We start from the raw sequence: 18,105 nt of genomic DNA, 5'->3' as shown, positions 1-18,105 counted from the left end.
AGCACCAAACTGCCAAAATGATGCATTCTCCTCTGGAACTTCTCATTGTTCAGCCATGTACATTGTTTTGAAGATGGTCACTAACACATGTTTATTATAAGGCACCTATCACACTACCAGAAATAATATTACCGTATATACTCGCATACAAGCCGAATTTTTGACCCCCAAAAAGGGGGTCAAAAGTTGAGGGGTCGGCTTGTATGCGAGTCTCCCCTGGTGGTCTAGTGGTGGGTGGTCGGGTGGTCCGTGGTCCGCACCCCGCTCCCCCCCCTCCCCGCTCCCCCCGCGGCCGCTGCTGCTATTACCTTGTTAGACAGCGGCCGCTTCCTAATCCGCGTTCCTCTTCTTTCTCAGAGTGTATCACAGCAGCGCGCCCGGCGCTGCTGCTGTGATGATGCAGGGGGCAGGAAAGAGCGGTTCCCTTGGTAACGGCGATACAGATCGCCGCTATAGGGAGCCGCGCTCTTTCCTGCACCCTGCATCGTCACAGCAGCAGCGCCGGGCGCGCTGCTGTGATACACTCTGAGAAAGAAGAGGAACGCGGATTAGGAAGCGGCCGCTGTCTAACAAGGTAATAGCAGCAGCGGTGGCCGCGGGGGGAGCGGGGGGGAGCACTACCCACCTATGCTGGGCACTATACTGGCTAAACTGGGTACTATACTAGCTAAACTGGGCACTATACTGGCTAAACTGGGCACTATACTGGCTAAACTGGGCACTATACTGGATAAACTGGGCACTTTACTAGCCATACTGGGGCACTATACTAGCTAAACTGGGCACTATACTAGCTAAACTGGGCACTTTACTAGCCATACTGGGGCACTATACTAGCTAAACTGGGCACTATACTAGCTAAACTGGGCACTATACTGGCTAAACTGGGCACTATACTGGCTAAACTGGGCACTATACTAACTAAACTGGGCACTTTACTAGCCATACTGGGACACTATACTAGCTAAACTGGGCACTATACTAGCTAAACTGAGGCACTACCTACCCATACTGGGCACTATACTGGCTATACTGGGCACTTTACTAGCTATACTTGGCACTATACTAGCTATACTGGACACTACCTACCTATACTGGGCACTATACTAGCTATATTGGGACACACTGGGGGGCTGCACCAATCCAGCATTTCCTACCCCCGGCTTATATGGGGGTCAATCATTTTTCCCTGTTTTTTCAGGGAAAAGTTGGGGGGTCGGCTTATATGCGGGTCGGCTTATATGCGAGTATATACGGTACTGAGTAATAAACACCATGCTCCACAAATACAGTTTGTTCGAATTCTCCTTTAAAAGTTAGATTACTGCTGTCTAACTTACCTGAATTTGAGTCAAATTTTTTTTCTGATCTGTAAGGAAAGGGGAATATCAGTTTAAGTATCCGTGTCATGGAAGCTGCAAATATTTTTCAGAATATTGCAGAATATCATATTACAATTTCCAATTAGATCTCAGTATTTTCTAGGAGAATAATTATAAACAGGAAAATTACTGGGCCTGATTTTCCAAACCTTAAAGAAAATCTGAGGCGTATTAAATTTAAAAAGCAAATACTTACCTAAGGAGAGCGCGCCCATGCTGCACCCATGTCATGTAAGGATGTAAGCACGGCGGTGGCTGCGCAGTTTCACGCAGTTGCTCGTGCACTAGCAGCTCCAGCTTCCTGTGCAGGAGAGATCATACTCACGCAGCACAGTGATTACCAATAAGTCCTTATTGCTAATCTTCACTGGGTCTGCGCTCGGCAACAGGGGTGCATAGGACAGCATGGGAAGCCTCAATATAGTCTAGAGTCTTCCCTCTTCTTAGGGAAGTATGTATTTTTTTTTACTTTTTTACACTTTAATACTGCATAAGAAATCTTTTGACTTAGCACAGTACTTCAAACACAGTCTCTGGGTGGCATGTGATTGCTTAGTGTAATGCCCAGTGAGTACGTGTTTTGCATATCACGTTATAAATGGAACTAAGAACATAAATATTTGCAATCTACAAATATAGCCTGAGAAATAACAGACAGTCTGAAAATAATAGGGCTATGCTTATAGATTAAACTGGATAATATACTGTTTGCTGATAAGCTTGATGGCTGCTATTTTAATAATGTATCCAGCCTCTGTTCAATTCACTTTTTCCCCACAAGTGTGATATCTTCACACTTTACCAATAAAATGCCTTTTAAGCAGCCAGCAAGAAAAAAAAGACTGAATCATTTTTGGCAGTAATTTTCCACCTATTATTTGGTACTTTTTTAATTGCAGAGTGCGGAAAAGTTATTTTAATCAGAAGATGCAAAATTATCTCTTAAGAGAAAACTGAGGAGAAAAAATGAATTGCATATGAGCCTGTAACGATTGGTGTCAGCACACAGAGAGAATCTGATTATTGGTGATCTGCAGTATCACCAAGAATGCAGATATATACCTGATTATTGATGATCTGCAGAATCACCGATAATACAGATATATTGCTAACCTCTGGACACCTAAGGTATGTGAGTGTTTGGTGTAACCGTAATACTTTGAGTAGTGCCCCTGCACGCAGGTGATCATAAGCAGTAAGGAAATACTGTTCTGAAGAACACAGAGCCTTCCAGCAGCCTGAAGCTCCCCAAGGGGTGGAGTCAGGCTTAAGGTCGGGAGGATCAGAAGGTGAGTGACACCTGAAGGTGGATGTCACAATCTGATCTAGAGACTATCTCTTAAGGGGAGAGATAGCTCTCGAGGTCGGGCAAGCCAGGTTGGCAACACACAGTCAGATAAAGTACATAGACAGAAGGCTGATTCGGTATCCAAGGCAAGCAGGGTTTGGCAACAGAGTATCAGATATGTGAGGTACCGAATCAGATGACATTGGAGTAGTCAGGAAAGCAATAAGTCATAACAGATATCAAATAATGCCTAGTCTGGGTGTGAGGTCCTTGGTCTCTACACCCCGGAACTAGTCTGAAGTATAACACAGATGACAATACAGTTCCCTAATCTTGGGTGCGAGGTCCGTGGTCTCAGCACCCTGGAACTAGTCTGGAGTATAAGCAAAATAACAATACAAAGTTTCTGGCTCAGTGTGAATTCCCAGGTCCTCCTGGTTCAAACACACTGTGGGATCTGACTAAGGTCTGAGTGCTTCCACGAAGTGATCGCAACGGCAGACAACTTGAGAATGGCCAGCAGCAAGTATATATGGAGCAGTGCTCTCCAGCACCACCCCTAACTGATCAACCAATAGAATCTTGCCCTGGCATCAGCTGATAAGCGTGATCAGCTGACCTTCTTCTGTTTAGCATAAGAGTTCTGCCTCTCAGCGCGCGCGCGCGTGTTCCTGAGCCTCTGTGCACTAACAGATCCAGCCACACCAGACCCATGCTGCTCCGCACAAACGCGCTGGACACGGAATCCGCTGCCCTACTGCTGTCACAAGCGGCGGCTCTTCCGCGTTCTGCCCTGCCACCAGACGCACGCGTCCACGTGCAAACCGCCGCATTGGACGCGGAAACAGCTGCCTCCACACCAACAGACGCGGCGGCTTTTCCGCGTTCACTCACAGAGCCCCAGTGCTACAGTGTTTTCAGTGGTTTCCAGGTTCAGACTGCAGGCTCAGCAACCAGACTCTTTTACTATAGAGCCAAGCTTTGTATTTGTACTTATTGCAGTTTAGCACTATCTTGCTGAAATAAACAAGACCTTCCCTGAAAAAGATGTCTTTTCGTTACATGGTGGAGTTTAAACTTATATTTGAAGATGCAAGGATGAAATTTTTTCCCAGACAGTGGTTGACAGACTCGGTCTCTTGGATGTTCTTTATATTCTAACTCAATTACTGACCTGTATCTGATTAACCCACTTAGCTGTGCTTTTTTATTTAGCATTAACAACTTTAACTGTCTTTTGTTGCTCTGATCTCAACTTGTTTGAAACATGCTGGTGGCATTAAATTCAAAATGAACACATTTTTATATATCAATTAAACATGTATGTATTAAATATAAATATCGGGCTTAGATGAATTCCAGACCATCACATCCTTGTTTTATTTACTCGTCATAGAGTGTCCCACCTTTTTTGTAATCAGAGCGTTGCTGTAGATTCATATCTGAAACGTTTTAAAACTCTATGTGGATTTGACTTTTACAATGTTGTGCTTTCCTCTACATAACCATTCTAAAATGGCCACACAGAAATGTTCCAATTCCTAGCCATTTTTAATGTGTGGTGATTGCTCTGCATATGGGGTTGATGGCTGCATTTTATATGGAGGATTATTGGCTCAATTGTATATGTGTGGCGATTGTACTGCATATGGGGGCTTTTCAAACTCTCAAAGTAATGAAGTTGGTCAGAATCATTTTCATGCAGGGGTGCCCTGAGATCTGAAACAAATAAGAGTTCCTCAGCTCAAAAAGGCTGAGAAAAGCTGGGTAAAATCATCTGGAACAACGAGGATGGTTGGTGGCAAAGTCACACCTTGGCAATAAATTTAAATAAGGTTTAGAAACGCCTGCCAAGGTTTACTACCATTACCTCTATTTGCCTTCTAAACGCACCAGTGTCCAATGTTCTTAAGCACCTCCATTACCTCAAAAAAAGGATGTTGGCATTGGAGTACAGGATTTATCCATTGTCTACCCTGCACATGTAGGGTTGCAGACTGTTAGGGACCCCCTTCCAATAGTATGAATAAAAAGTCTGTCTTTTCTAGACCATTTTCCCATTTACAAGCAAAAGATAACTGTAAAAATATATCACAACTAAAATGTTTTAAAAATAAAGCTTATGTAGTTTATTGTAGTTTGAGTTCTGCCTTTCATTCTTGACTGAAGTTTTCAGGGCCTGCGTTCCAGAGTTGAAACTTTCTCTCTTCATCCGTTAACATCCTGAAGTAATCAAACATAGCAAAGAAATGAACAGCGCTACTTAAAAACAGATGAGTGCTTACCTGCAAAAAAGTGCACACCCCACTCATGGGATTCAAATACACAATGAGCATACACATACCTGTCTACCACTTGGAGGATGTTAGTTTCACTAACAATTTGCAAATTGTTAGTGAAACTAACATCCTCCAAGTGGTAGACAGGTATGTGTATGCTCATTGTGTATTTGAATCCCATGAGTGGGGTGTGCACTTTTTTGCAGGTAAGCACTCATCTGTTTTTAAGTAGCGCTGTTCATTTTTTTGCTATGTTTGATTGATTTATTTCTGGTCAGCTGCTCCCACTTAATAGTTTTCCTTTGGTGTATATGCAGAGCCTCTGTTTGGGTTCAAGGTGCGTTTGCAGTTTCTGGGGGGGCTCAGCGCATCTCTGAGCTGAGGCCATTCAGGGGCGGCCTGGTGATGCGCTGATCCCACTTTTTTTGCGTAACATCCTGAAGTAAAAGATGCTAGTTGCTAGGTATATTAGGTATATTATGCATGTATTGGGCTTCTCTCAGGGACATGGCTGACCGTAAAAGGATATCACCATAAATGGTCAATTATGTGTCTGTGCTACCCCTGATACACATATAAATATACCTAGCAACTTGAATCCTCATCAGTTTGCTCCAGATCTGTTTAGCTAAAAACCCAGGTTCAGCACCATGGAGAGCTGTTTTCTGATCCATTCATATGTGAGAAATGTCTTGCGTTCACATGGTGAATCATGAGAAAACCAATATTCAATAAGCAGCCATTTATATTCTATAGGTCACAAGCTTTTCACATGTTGATGAAATTGGCCCAGTATCTGGTATTCTTATCTCGATTGTTTGTATACTTGTGAAGTGTCATCAATGAGAATGAGGTTAAGTCTGAAAAATGGCATTTTGAACCATCGGAAAGAAATACACGGTACATCAATTGATTTTTTTGCACACATTATTATCTATTAATATTTAATAACACACTTTTTATGATGGTTTGTTCTACTGTAAAATTTTGTACAAAGTGTAAGCCTATTTACAATTAAGTATGATTAAAATGTTTTAAAATGGGACTTGATACTATATATTTGCATTACTCATTTATTTCCCCTTTATTAATTCTGGCATGTCACCGTGGACGGAGTTGTGGAAAGGCCACAAAGCCTGTGGCCTTGGGCAGCAGGATGGCTGGGGCGGTGTTGTAGCTGACAGCAGATCAGCTATTTCATAAAGTGTGGCGCTTGTGTCCTCGTACCAAAGGATCTCCTACCTGACCGTTGGCCAATCTGCCCTACCACACAACTAAGCTTCGCCCACTAACTATCACTATCTGTAATCATGAGAGATTGGTGACTGGATAAATGAGCACCAGTGTAGTGATAGTTATCCAGTGGGAGCAGCTCCATGAAAAGGAAGGATTGGCAACATTAGGACATGGAGCTGAGTATCGTTTTGCAAACAGATGATAGAGTTTCACTTTTTTTCGAAGAATGACAGGTTTAACAGGCCTGAAATGAGTAACACAAGTATACTTTATTATTGATCAGATCCTCATTTTATGATATTTTAAGTGGAACTCCAGTCAACGCATTAAAAATGGCCTCAGGAGTTCCCACATTGATGTACTATATAAATACTATGGCTGTTTAATCGCTTAAGGACCGCGGTGTTAAACCCTCCTAGTGACCAGGCCATTTTTTACTAATTCAGCCACTGCAGCTTTAAGGCCTCACTGCAAGGCCGCACAACTCAGCACACAAGTAATCCCCCCCCCCTTTTCTCCCCACCAACAGAGCTCTTTGTTGGTGGGATCTGATTGCTCCCCAGCTGTTTTTTTTTTAATAAATATTTTTTTATTTAATTTTTAATAAATTTGTTTATATTTTTAATTAATTTTTTTCCCCCTCCCTCGCCAGCCAATCAGCGTGATCGGCTGTCATAGGCTTCACCCTATTACAGCCGATCACTTTCTTGCCTACAGAGGTGTTACACGGCTGTCCCCAGTACAGCACTGCCTTAGATGGCAGCACGGGTTATTAGACGGCGGTTTCGCCGTTTAACAGTCTCCGAGCGGCGATCGCTGATGTGAGACTGAAGGCAGGGTGGGGCGGAGCTCCGTCATCCATGCGGAGATGGGCGCAATCTCCTGCAAGCCCCATTCCCAGCCATTCAAGCGAATCGGCGTGGAGTGGTCCTGGGGCTGCCGCACTGCTCACGCCAATCGCCCACAAGGTCACACAAGATGGCTTCCAAATGTATTTCCTTTTAAGAAATACCAGTGCCCTGGCTATCTTGTTGATCTTCTGCCTCTAATACTTTTAGCCCTAGACCCCGAACAAGCATGCAGCTGTAATGATCTGCTCTGCTGTCTGCACAGGCAGACAGCTTTTTGACCATTTTGTAAGTCTGAGTGCGGCAGGTCCCTGGAAAGGAGACCTGTCTTCACTCTGCAGCTTGCTGAGCTCTAGTGAGGAATTTGCATCCACTTGGCATGCAAATTGCTTAGCGGCTTCCTTGTTGGCTTGCAGTATAAATACCATTTCCTCCCAGAATCCCTTGCTGGTCATAGAGGTTTGTTCCTGCTAAACTTACCTGGAGTCTCAGCCTTTGCTAATTGTTTACTAAGATTATTTTAGAGTAATTCCTTGGGAGTGCACTAGCATTCCTTCTAGCGTAGTCAGGTTGTAATTATCTGTATTGCCTTGTCTGTCTATCTGTTGTGATTGTCTTGTAGCCAGCGGCGGTCGACAGGAAATCATTCTGACTGTTGGGATCGCATTCGCCCTAGCGGTAGTGGCGGTGGTTCCTTCTGTACTCTGTCTTAGGGGTGCAAGCCAGAGCAGCGGTTGCTACTGGTTGCTCCATCTGTCTGTCTGTTTGGATCGCATTCGCCCTAGCGGTAGCGGCGGTGGTTCCTTCTGTACTCTGTCTGGGAGTGTAGGCCATAGCTGTGGTTGCTACTGGTTACTCCTTCTGTCTGTCTTGTCTGGATCAAACGCTTGCTGTAGTCTCGGTGAGGGGACCGTTTAGCAAGCGTTCGCGTTCTCTTTTGTTTTCGTGTTTCTTTGGTTAGTCAGGGTTGGTACGCTTTGTCGCTATTGTGCTTCTCGTGTGGCGACCGTGCTGGGCACGCACTTTGTCGCTATTGCGCTTAACGTGTGGGGACCGCATGTAGTTAGTCCTGTCTGTTCCTTTGCTCTGTCTTATTGTGTGTTCACCATCGCTGGGTGGCGACTAGATTGGTGGACACACATACATTCTGTCGCTGTGCTCACTCTCTTTCTCAGGGCTATCTTGCCCTGCATTGTTGCAATTCATACAATTCCTAACTGGCATCTGTGGCAGTGCAGAGGGGTTGTTCCTCTGCACTCCACAGCTCCATCTGCCGGTGGGAATTTCCCTCTATAAGTGCATTACACCAAAGCTGGGTTCTGTTGTTTCGTACGCTTGTGGAGGATTTCCGCAGTGTTAACACACATCTTGTGCGCTGACCTCGGAAATTGTTACAGCAGCAAATCAGGTGTTTCTGATAGTTTTGTAAAATCTGACAAGATTAGTTGCATGCTGGTTTCTGGTGTGATTCAGACACTACTGCAGCCAAATCAATCAGCAGGGCTGCCAGGCAACTGGTATTGTTTAAAAGGAAATAAATATGGCAGCCTCAGTATTCTTTTTGTTTCAAGTTCCCTTTAAATCTAATTTTTCAATTTTGAATGTTTCATTGTTTCTGCTCAATGACACAATATTTGAAATATGCCAAAGCTAAAATCCATGAATTACTGACCTTTTTAATCTCTTTCCTGCTCTTGGAATATGTTTTCTGTGAGGAAAGTGTTTTATGGCTGTAATTCCCGACTGGGTCCCAAACGGAGATAAACTGTCATTTGCATAGTGGAATGTTAACTCTTTCAGACAGAGAAAGAAAAAAGGAACATAGCCTAGTAATTTTTATGCTTGCAGCTTGCCACTGTGCATACACATGTCTATCTCATCGATGTGTTTAAACCTCTGTATTCCTTTAAGGACATACTGTACTTCTTAACTGGCCTCCCATTTATTTCAAATGTTTTGAGAGTTATATCTCACATTAAATATTTACCTATGGATACAGTACTAACAGTACAGTACAGTAATATTAGAAAATAACATTTTTGTTCTAAAAATATTTAAAACCCTACTAAACCGGTTCACATTAGCGTTCCCTGTCCGGATCCGCCTGATCGGATCCGGACCGTATACTGTACAAACGGAACGTACGTCCCGCATAGCAATGCAAAGGCTATGCGGACGTTCACATGCGTACGTTCCGTACAGTACGGAGCCGGACCGGATCCGGTCTCCGGACACTTTTCCAACATGCGCTATTTTTTTGGTCCGGCTCATCCGGCCCACGCACCCGGACCGGAGCCTGACAGCACCATCCGGATATAGAAAACCAATGGGAAATGGAAGCACAGAACACACTGGAGACAACACCGGACGTTCTACCCTACTTCCTATGCGTATTTATAGCGGCCATTTCGGATGGGGACACATGGGCCCAGCATATCTGGAGTGGAGCAGCAGTGACAGACGTGCTGGAGCTGTTTGGCAGAATGTCGGAGGTGGAGGTGAGGCCTACAGCGGAGGACCTGATTCTACAGGTGCACCAGGTGCACCTTCTGCAGACCCCAACAAATTTTAAGGTATTTTGTTGTTGTTTTTTTTCCCCCACAGATCCGGATGGCAGCCTGAAGCAGTCCTGATGCAAACGGACCGGATCCGGATCAGATCGGGATCGGAACCGTACTGTTCCAATCCGGATCAAGTCCTGATCCGATCTGGATCCGGTCCTTTTGCATGCCAAAACGCTAGTGTGAACAGGGCCTTAAAGTGCTGCAAGTATTTACTCCCCAGTATTTGGCTGCAGAAAGAATGTCTAACCTGGTAAACGTTGTTTGTAAATGATAAAAAAAAAAAAAAATCAGTCACAGATCCCAGTCACTCACTTTAGAATGCATGCAATATTGAAAAGTGGAATTCCTTAGCAAAAGTGTATCAAGGATGTATTCTTCTGAAACTACATGCAGTTGCGTAGCAATAGGGGGTGCAGAGGTTGCAACTGCATCTGGGCCCTTAGGCCAGAGGGACCCCGAGAGGCCCTCCCTCTATCACAGTATTAGCTCTCTATTGGTCCTGTGCTGGGAATAATCACTTCTATAGATGCTTGGAGTAGTAGTAATCCTTAACAAACTGTTCCCCATCCCCTTCTTGCACCTCTGATGCTGTGATTGTCCTTGGCAGGTTTTGGTGCGCCGTATCAATTGCTATGTGTAGAGTGCTTGGTTTAAAACTTGCACTGGGGCCCATAGATTCTTAGCCACGCCACTGTCTACATGAAAGACTACAGTGGAAGATAATTATAAAAGAAATCTTCAGTATAGTCGTCCTTTAACTCTTTATTCATCTCCAAGTTAATTTGACCCTGGTTATTTTATTATATATGGGTCAGATATCCTCCTGGGAATTTCCCTACTGTAGCAGCAAACATGCTGATTTCTGCCGTGTAACTTGGACCTGTCATATTGCATGTAGGGAAGAGGTCATACCCTATTATGTAACTTATTTTCAAGTCCATCTACTTTTATCCCATCATTACCCCTTTCAAACAGAAATAACATGAGCTGGATTTTTTTCTCTGTGAGCAATGTTTAAGTTACTTTTGTTAACATAGATTTTTAATTCTGCAAAAAGGTGATCTTTCCTACAAGCATAGACAGTCAATAATCCAGAAATCTATCATTTTTATAAGGTGCCTGTGTGGGAGATCATTGTGGGAATGTTATGTTTCAAATATAGGTTAATACTTGTTGTAAATTCACAAGCCTTTGAAGCTGTGGGAAAACTATTTTCATAATTACTCTCAAGATGCTGCTGCTGTGCTGTCATGCAGAATTAAACTAATGCCTGGATCTATCTATCCAAACCTCTGTGTGTATGCATTGTCTGCAAATAGCTTTCAAATCAATTAGTGCAGAAGTTTGAAGTATGCTTATGGTATGCTTTCCATACTGTTAAATATGTCTACAGCAGCAGGCAATATTTAAAAGCTGTGCATCAAATATACTGAACAGAAAGTGTATTTTAGTGTACAATTAGTTATTTTAAAGTCTAAACTAAGAACTGAGGCTGAAAGGACAGCAATGTAAAGGTGGCCAACCACATACAATATCTCGCAAAAGTGAGTATACATCTTACATTTTTTTTAAATATTTCTTTTCATGAGACAACACTGAAGAAATAACACTTTATTAGAATGTAAAGTAGTCAGTGTACAGCTTGTATAACAGTGTAGATGTGCTGTCCCACCAAAATAACTCAATACACAGCCATTAATATCTAAAACCCACACAGACATTTTAGGGGGGGGGGGGGGATACGGGACCTGGAGCATAGTATAGAGCAGAGCTAGAGCCTCGTCTGGACTAGCCTCTGTTCCTTTCCACACTGAACATTATTCTTTCAACCTTCTGCAGCTAACTGGTTGGGACCACGAGCTGCAGGTTATCATTTTTTACCTTGCTATGCTGCTTTAACTGCAGCATAGTGCCTGTAAGGTCCTCCTGCACTTCAGCAGGATCTGCCGTGAACAGATCATTGTGCCTGGTCCCTCTTCACTGTACTGTGCATGTATACAACTGGCATGTTCACCACAGTGGATGGAGGATGCCCAAGGTGTATTTGTATTTCTGGATGTCCTGATTGTACAGAGTTTTGAACCCCTAATGTATCTATGTTCCCCACTATTTATTGTGTACTATGTGAATTGTTACAGAGTATGTTGGTGCTATATAAATAATATAATATATATATATATATATATATATAGGTAATAATAATAATGTAACCACAGGTAACAATAGTGAGCACACATCTAAATGAAGAATTTCAAAATTCTGCCCAGTTAAACATTTTTCCTCCCCAGAGATAAACTTCTTTGGTTCCGATAGTGTCAAGCATGTGTGGAGGCAAACAGGTGATGAATACAAAGACAAGTGTGTCTTGCCTACAGTCAACCATAGTGGAGGGAGTGTCATGGTTTGGGGCTGCCTGAGTGCTGCCGCTACTGGGGAGCTACAAGTCATTGAGGGAACCATGAATGCCAACATATACTGTGACATACTGAAGCAGAGCATGCTCCCCTCCCTTTGGAAACTAGTCTGTATGGCAGTATTCCACTATGGTAAAGACTACAAACACACCTTCAAGATGACCACTGCCTTGTCATAGAAAGCGAGGGTAAAGGTGCTGGACTGTCCAAGCATGTCTCCAGACCTAATCCATATAAAGCATTTGTGTGGCATCCTCAAACAAAAGGTGGAGAAGTGCAAGGTCTCTAAAATCCACCAGCTTCACCATGGAGGAGCAGAAGAGGATTCTGTTGGCAGCCTGTGAGGCTCTAGTGAACACCATGCTCAAGAGAAAATAATGATGAGAACACAAAATATTGCTGTTTGGACTGTTTGGAAACAATTTTGAAATGTTTCACTAGAGGTGTTCTCACATTTGTCACCAGCAGTTTAGACATTAATGGCTGGTGAGTCAAGTTATTTTGATGGGACAGTAAATATACGCTGTTGTACAAGCTGTACACTGACTACTTACATTATATCACACTGTCATGTCTTGAATGTTATCAGATAAAATATTTACAAAAATGTGAGCGGTGTACTCACTTGTTTGAGATACTGTTTAGAAAGATTGATTTTAGGTATAGTAAGAAATGTGAAATATAAAGCATAAAATGACTGTATATCTAGCTGCACAATTTCATGATGATAAAAAATGTAGCAATGTGTGCAATAAGCTACAATAACACTTTAGCAAAATAGCTACTATTATAGTTAAGGTCAGAACTCAGAAGAGCTAAACAAAGGATGAAAGATTGTTAGTATGAGTGTTTGTATAGTGTTAGATCATTAGTTAAAGTTACAGAGAATTATTGGATTAACCTATTTTGGTTTCTGGACGTAGAAACTACGTCCAGAAACCATGTGCGCTACCGCGCGCCCCCGCGGCCGATCGCGCACGTGCACGCGCACTCCCGGCCACGGATTCGGTAGTCAGGGAATCAATATATCGAGCTATGAAGCCCAATCACTGATTCCTCTCCCCCGCTGAAAAAGCGACAGCTTCTCTCGGAAGCTGCGCCTTTTCTGGCCGTTCCCTTCCTGATGCGCCACTCTAAGCGTGTGTTACGCTTAGAGTGACGTCATGTAAACAAACTCATGGCCGCCATCTTGTGGCCAAAAAGTAATACTACACCTGAAAATGAAAATAAATTAAAATCAACACACATTTACATTATAAATCTATTGTTTACCCCCCACCCTCCCAAAACTACCCAAATAAAATGTTTACTATAAATAAAAAAAACCATTACAATAAAAAAAAAAAACATGTAAATATTTACCTAAGGGTCTAAACTTTTTAAATATCAATGTAAAGATGAAATATTTCTATATTTTTTTTATTTTAAACTTGTTAATAGTGATAGATGCAAAATGGAAAAAATGCACCTTTATTTCCAAATAAAATATTGTCGCCATACATTGTGATAGGGACATAATTTTAACGGTGTAATAACCGGGACATATGGGCATATACAATACGTGAGTTTTAATTATGGAGGCATGTATTATTTTAAAACTATAATGGCTGAAAACTGAGAAATAATGAATTTTTCCATTTTTTTCTTATTCTTCCTGTTAAAATGCGTTTACAGTAAAGTGGCTCTTAGCAAAATGTACCCCCCAAAGAAAGCCTAATTGGTGGCGGAAAAAACAAGATATAGATCAGTTCATTGTGATAAGTAGTGATAAAGTTATAGGCTAATGAATGGGAGGTGAACATTTCTCTCGTGAAAACCACGGAACCTGAATGGGTTAAGTTAGTTTTAGCAATTTTTTTCAGTAAAGGATTAAAGTTAGGATCAGGATCAATGTTAGCATTACCATTAGGGTTTTGTCAGTGAAAGTAGTAGTGATTGGAACAAATGTTGAGTTAGGGTCATCTGAAAGTTGATGTTAGGTAATGGTTTTACATTTTCGTTTAGGCGCAGATGTAGGGAACAGTTTCTGTTAGAGATAGGTAAGGTGTGAAAATGAATATTGCTAGGTTTGGAGTAAGAATCAGGTCCAAGGTGCTTAAAGGGAATGACTGAGGTGGATTAAAAAAATCTACTTACCTGGGGCCTCCTCCAGCCCTGGCAGCTGTACTGTGCCTTCGCCACAGCTCCACTTCCCGCCAGTGACCCAGGGTCCCCTCCAGTGCAAGATGCCGACCTCACTAGGTCGGCATCTACTGCATCTGCACGAGAGCCGTCATTTGGAGTGTACTGCGCAGACCCCGGGCCACCGGCGGGAAGCGGAGCTGCGGCAAGGGCACAGGGTGACTGCCAGGGTTGGAGGAAGCCCCAGGTAAGTAGTTTTTTTTTTCTATCCACCTCGGACATTCCCTTTAAATCAAAAGCTACTGTCTCAGGATATAAAATGTAATTCTTGGTGCTAATATTTCTACATGAAAACCATGCAGAGAGATTACCACCAGCAACTAACATACTCTACACAGTATTGCCAGGGAATAAAGTTATGGTGTTTTTTAGCAAATGAGTGCTTGTTGTATTCTAAATAATTCACCTGTTAACTCACACATATACTGACCATGCACATTTCAGCTGTGATCATTAAGTGGCACTGTAGATCCACTAAAAGTAATACATCATGGAAAAATTAAAGGGACATTTCAATAAAATTCAATAAAAAGTTTGGTCCATTTCAATAAAATTAACTGTGGAGAATAGGGCTTAGCAGCGAAGCAGCTGGTTTCCACGCCCCATAGTAGCAAAGTGATGCTGCGCTGGGTGCGCAATAGTAATTTGGGGCTCCAGGGATTGCCGTACCCCGAATTAGACCTCCCTCCAAGTTGCGACGACTCGGAGGGGGAATAATATTTAACGCTGCCGGCCGTGGAGTTTAGTGGCAGCAGGGAGAGCCGTCAACTCACCGACGGCATACTAATACATACGTGTAATTAACAATGATAAGAACGTAAGTTGCAGTTTCAAATGACAAGATAAGCAGTTGATTTGGTTTAGGCAACTTAGTCTACTAGCTAATGAGATGGTACAAGAAAACAAAAAAATGTAGAGGAAGATGAAGCATCTACCTCTCCAGCCACTTATTCCAGATTAGGTGGAATGTGGGGAGCGAGTTTCTATGGGTGTAGATTATTTTTTTTATATGGAAGGAAATGGTCAACTCTACTCACCCAGCTCTGATATGTGGGGGCTGATCAGAGAGCCATTTTTGTGCAACCTTCTGTCTAGCCTGAAAGTTTAGGTTAGAAAGATTTTAGTGTTTTTATGCAATGCCTCATCTGGGATTGATACAAGGATACATAGCTCAGGGTCAAGAGTGGAAGGGCATCCCATTTTGTCATGTGGGAACATTACCACTTGTTTCCAGAAACTGGTGACTGGAGGGCAGTCCCAGATCAGGTGGTAGACTGTTGGGACTGGAGAATTGCATTTGGGACAAGCAGAAGAAGCAATTCCATTAATTTTACAGAGCCTAGCAGGCATAAGGTAGGACTGTTGTGTGGGGCAGCACGGTGGCATAGTGGTTAGCACTCTCGCCTTGCAGCTCTGGGTCCTTGGTTCGAATTCCAGGCAGGTCAACATCTGCAAGGAGTTTGTATGTTCTCCCTGTGTCTGCGTGGGTTTCCTCCGGTTTCCTCCCACATCCCAAAAACATACAGATAAGTTAATTGGCTTCCCACTAAATTGGCCCTAGACTATGATACATACACTACATGATACATAACATAGACATATAACTATGGTAGGGATTAGATTGTGAGCTCCTCTGAGAGACAGTTAGGTGACAAGACTATTTACTCTGTAAAGCGCTGCGTAAGATGTCAGCGCTATATGAAATACTAAATAATAATAAAAAATAATAATAATAATGACTGTTGCACAATATAGAGTTGGGTAAGCAGCAATTTCAGACGTGTAGGTTGAAAGGTTTGTAGATCTGAATTGGGCTTTAAATGCATGTGCGAGCTGCATATATATCGAAAATAAAGGGGGGCAAGTCAAATTTGCTTACTAATTCTGCAAATTACAGCAATCTTCCATTCTGCAGTACCTGATTAATGTACAAAATGCCCTTTGACTCTCATAGACATGAATAAGGGATTTTGCTCATTTCGGGTAGTTGATGATTTGTCTATAGCAGAGTATACAATTCAAACCCATCTCTGAAAAAGTATATAGACACCCACATACATAAGTGCCTGCTCCCGTAAGTGATTTATGGACCGGCCCTGTGTTAAACTTCCTAGGAGTAAATCTAGGGCAAGATAACTCCGATGGAGATCAATGTCTTAACCATAGAACTCAGGGTTATAGGTAGTATCAGTGGATAACTATACTAGCTGGTGTAATCGTGCTGCCATGTAATACTGTGGGAAGAAGGCAGAGCAATGCCCACCATGCCATTGCAGCTTTGTAAGGTAGTGTATTTGATTTTGGCATTGTAATAATTCCATACTAGGCTTAACTTTAGGGAGCAGAGGCAATTAAAGATGGCCTGGGTAATATAAATTGGGGAATGGTGCAAGATGTACATGATTTTCAGGAGTAGGACCATTTTGATGAGGTTCGTTCTTCCAGCCACAAATACTGTGAATTTCATCCACATTCGACTTTTATTCTGGACAAGTTCAAGAAGGGGGGAGTACCTAGTCCTCTAAGAACTTTGGGGGTTTAGCTGTATGGTTACTCCAATTTACTTAAAAGAGGTGACCACCTGAACAAGGAATGGTGGAAGTGGGGGACTTGGGGAATCATCAATCAACAGGACTACTTAAACAATGCTTTTAGATCATATGTACTATTATTTCAACTAGGACGGCTGAAAAGTTTAGATGTTATCAAATCAAAATGATCATTTTAAAATACTTAACAACAATTTTAAATGTTTTTGTCAAAATACAGAGGTAGCATGTGAAAAAATTACTACATCCTAAATGCTTCCAAAGGTATTTATCAGCCAGATGTTGCTAATCAAATGCATTTGTTTGACTACCTCCATCAAAGCAGAAGTTTGGGCAGTTTGCTAATTTAGAACACTCAACACTCAAGTGTGTGTTAATACAATGCCAAGGAGGAAAATATCAGCAATGATTTTAGAGGAACAATTGCTACTGCCCATCAATCTGGTAAGGATAATAAGACCATTACCAAACAATTTCATAATTCTACAGTAAGAAAGAATACTCACAAGAGGTAAACATTCAAGACAGTACCCATACTTCAAAAGAGCATGTGTCCAAGGTCAAACTATGCAAATCCCATACTTATTGCAAGAAAAAAAAAACCAAACCCCTCATATGTTAACTGAATATCCGAATGATGCAGCTTTCAAAGTAAAATATACTAAAGTTAGAAACAGAAAATGAAACAGAGCAAAGACAGAGTAAATGTATTTAATATGTAAACTCCTTGCTGCAGAGTTGTAAATGTTGAGGACGGATCTGCAATGCCAGAAGAGTAATGCATTCCACAACTGATTGTAAGAAATAGGATAGAAGAAAGAGTATTGATCTTTAGATAATAAAAGATAAACCCTTGCTGCATAGCTGAAAATATCACAGACCAACAGTTTTCCTTTGTTTTTCCTTTTAAAAAAACAAACAAAAAACCAAGTAAATATGTAAAGTTCTACAGGGTGTCAGGTACTCCCCATTTTAAGTTAATGTCTGCTTTTAACATTTTAAAATGTACCTGAGGTGACATGTGACATGATGAGATAAACGTGTGTATGTGCAGCACCAAAGTTAATAACTAGGCTATGCTCCTTTTGTTATTTTACTGCCTGAAAGAGTTAACCTTCAGGTATGCAAGTGACAGCTTCTCTCTTGTTATAGCCTTGTCAGATTATAGGGTAACCCTCACTGGTAAGGAGATACAGCCATAAAAATTTTCCTGGCAAAGAACATCTTCTGACTACAGGGGAGGGGGAAAAAGTAAATTGTTCATACTGTATATTCTAGTTCTGGGACACTTAATAGACTACCATTAAGCAAAGCCAAAATATGAAAGGGATACTTCTACCAGCCCCTTGCAGCCATCCCGTGCC

General features: G+C 42.1%; 1 protein-coding gene across 3 annotated transcripts in view; it reads right to left on the bottom strand.

Annotated features, from left to right (window-relative positions):
- MSRB3 (methionine sulfoxide reductase B3) overlaps positions 1–18,105 on the bottom strand; it is a 147,769-nt gene that overhangs the window by 49,023 nt on the left and 80,641 nt on the right. For all 3 annotated transcript variants that reach the window (XM_068276763.1, XM_068276760.1, XM_068276761.1), the window contains one exon: positions 1,341–1,369. In XM_068276763.1, coding sequence (XP_068132864.1) covers positions 1,341–1,369 — 29 coding nt within the window. The remainder of the gene's footprint in view (positions 1–1,340; positions 1,370–18,105) is intronic.

Source organism: Hyperolius riggenbachi, chromosome 3 (assembly GCF_040937935.1).
Source record: "Hyperolius riggenbachi isolate aHypRig1 chromosome 3, aHypRig1.pri, whole genome shotgun sequence".
Lineage (NCBI taxonomy): Eukaryota > Metazoa > Chordata > Amphibia > Anura > Hyperoliidae > Hyperolius > Hyperolius riggenbachi.
The sequence above is the reverse complement of the archived record's forward strand: the minus strand, read 5'-3'. Positions and strand labels throughout refer to the sequence as shown.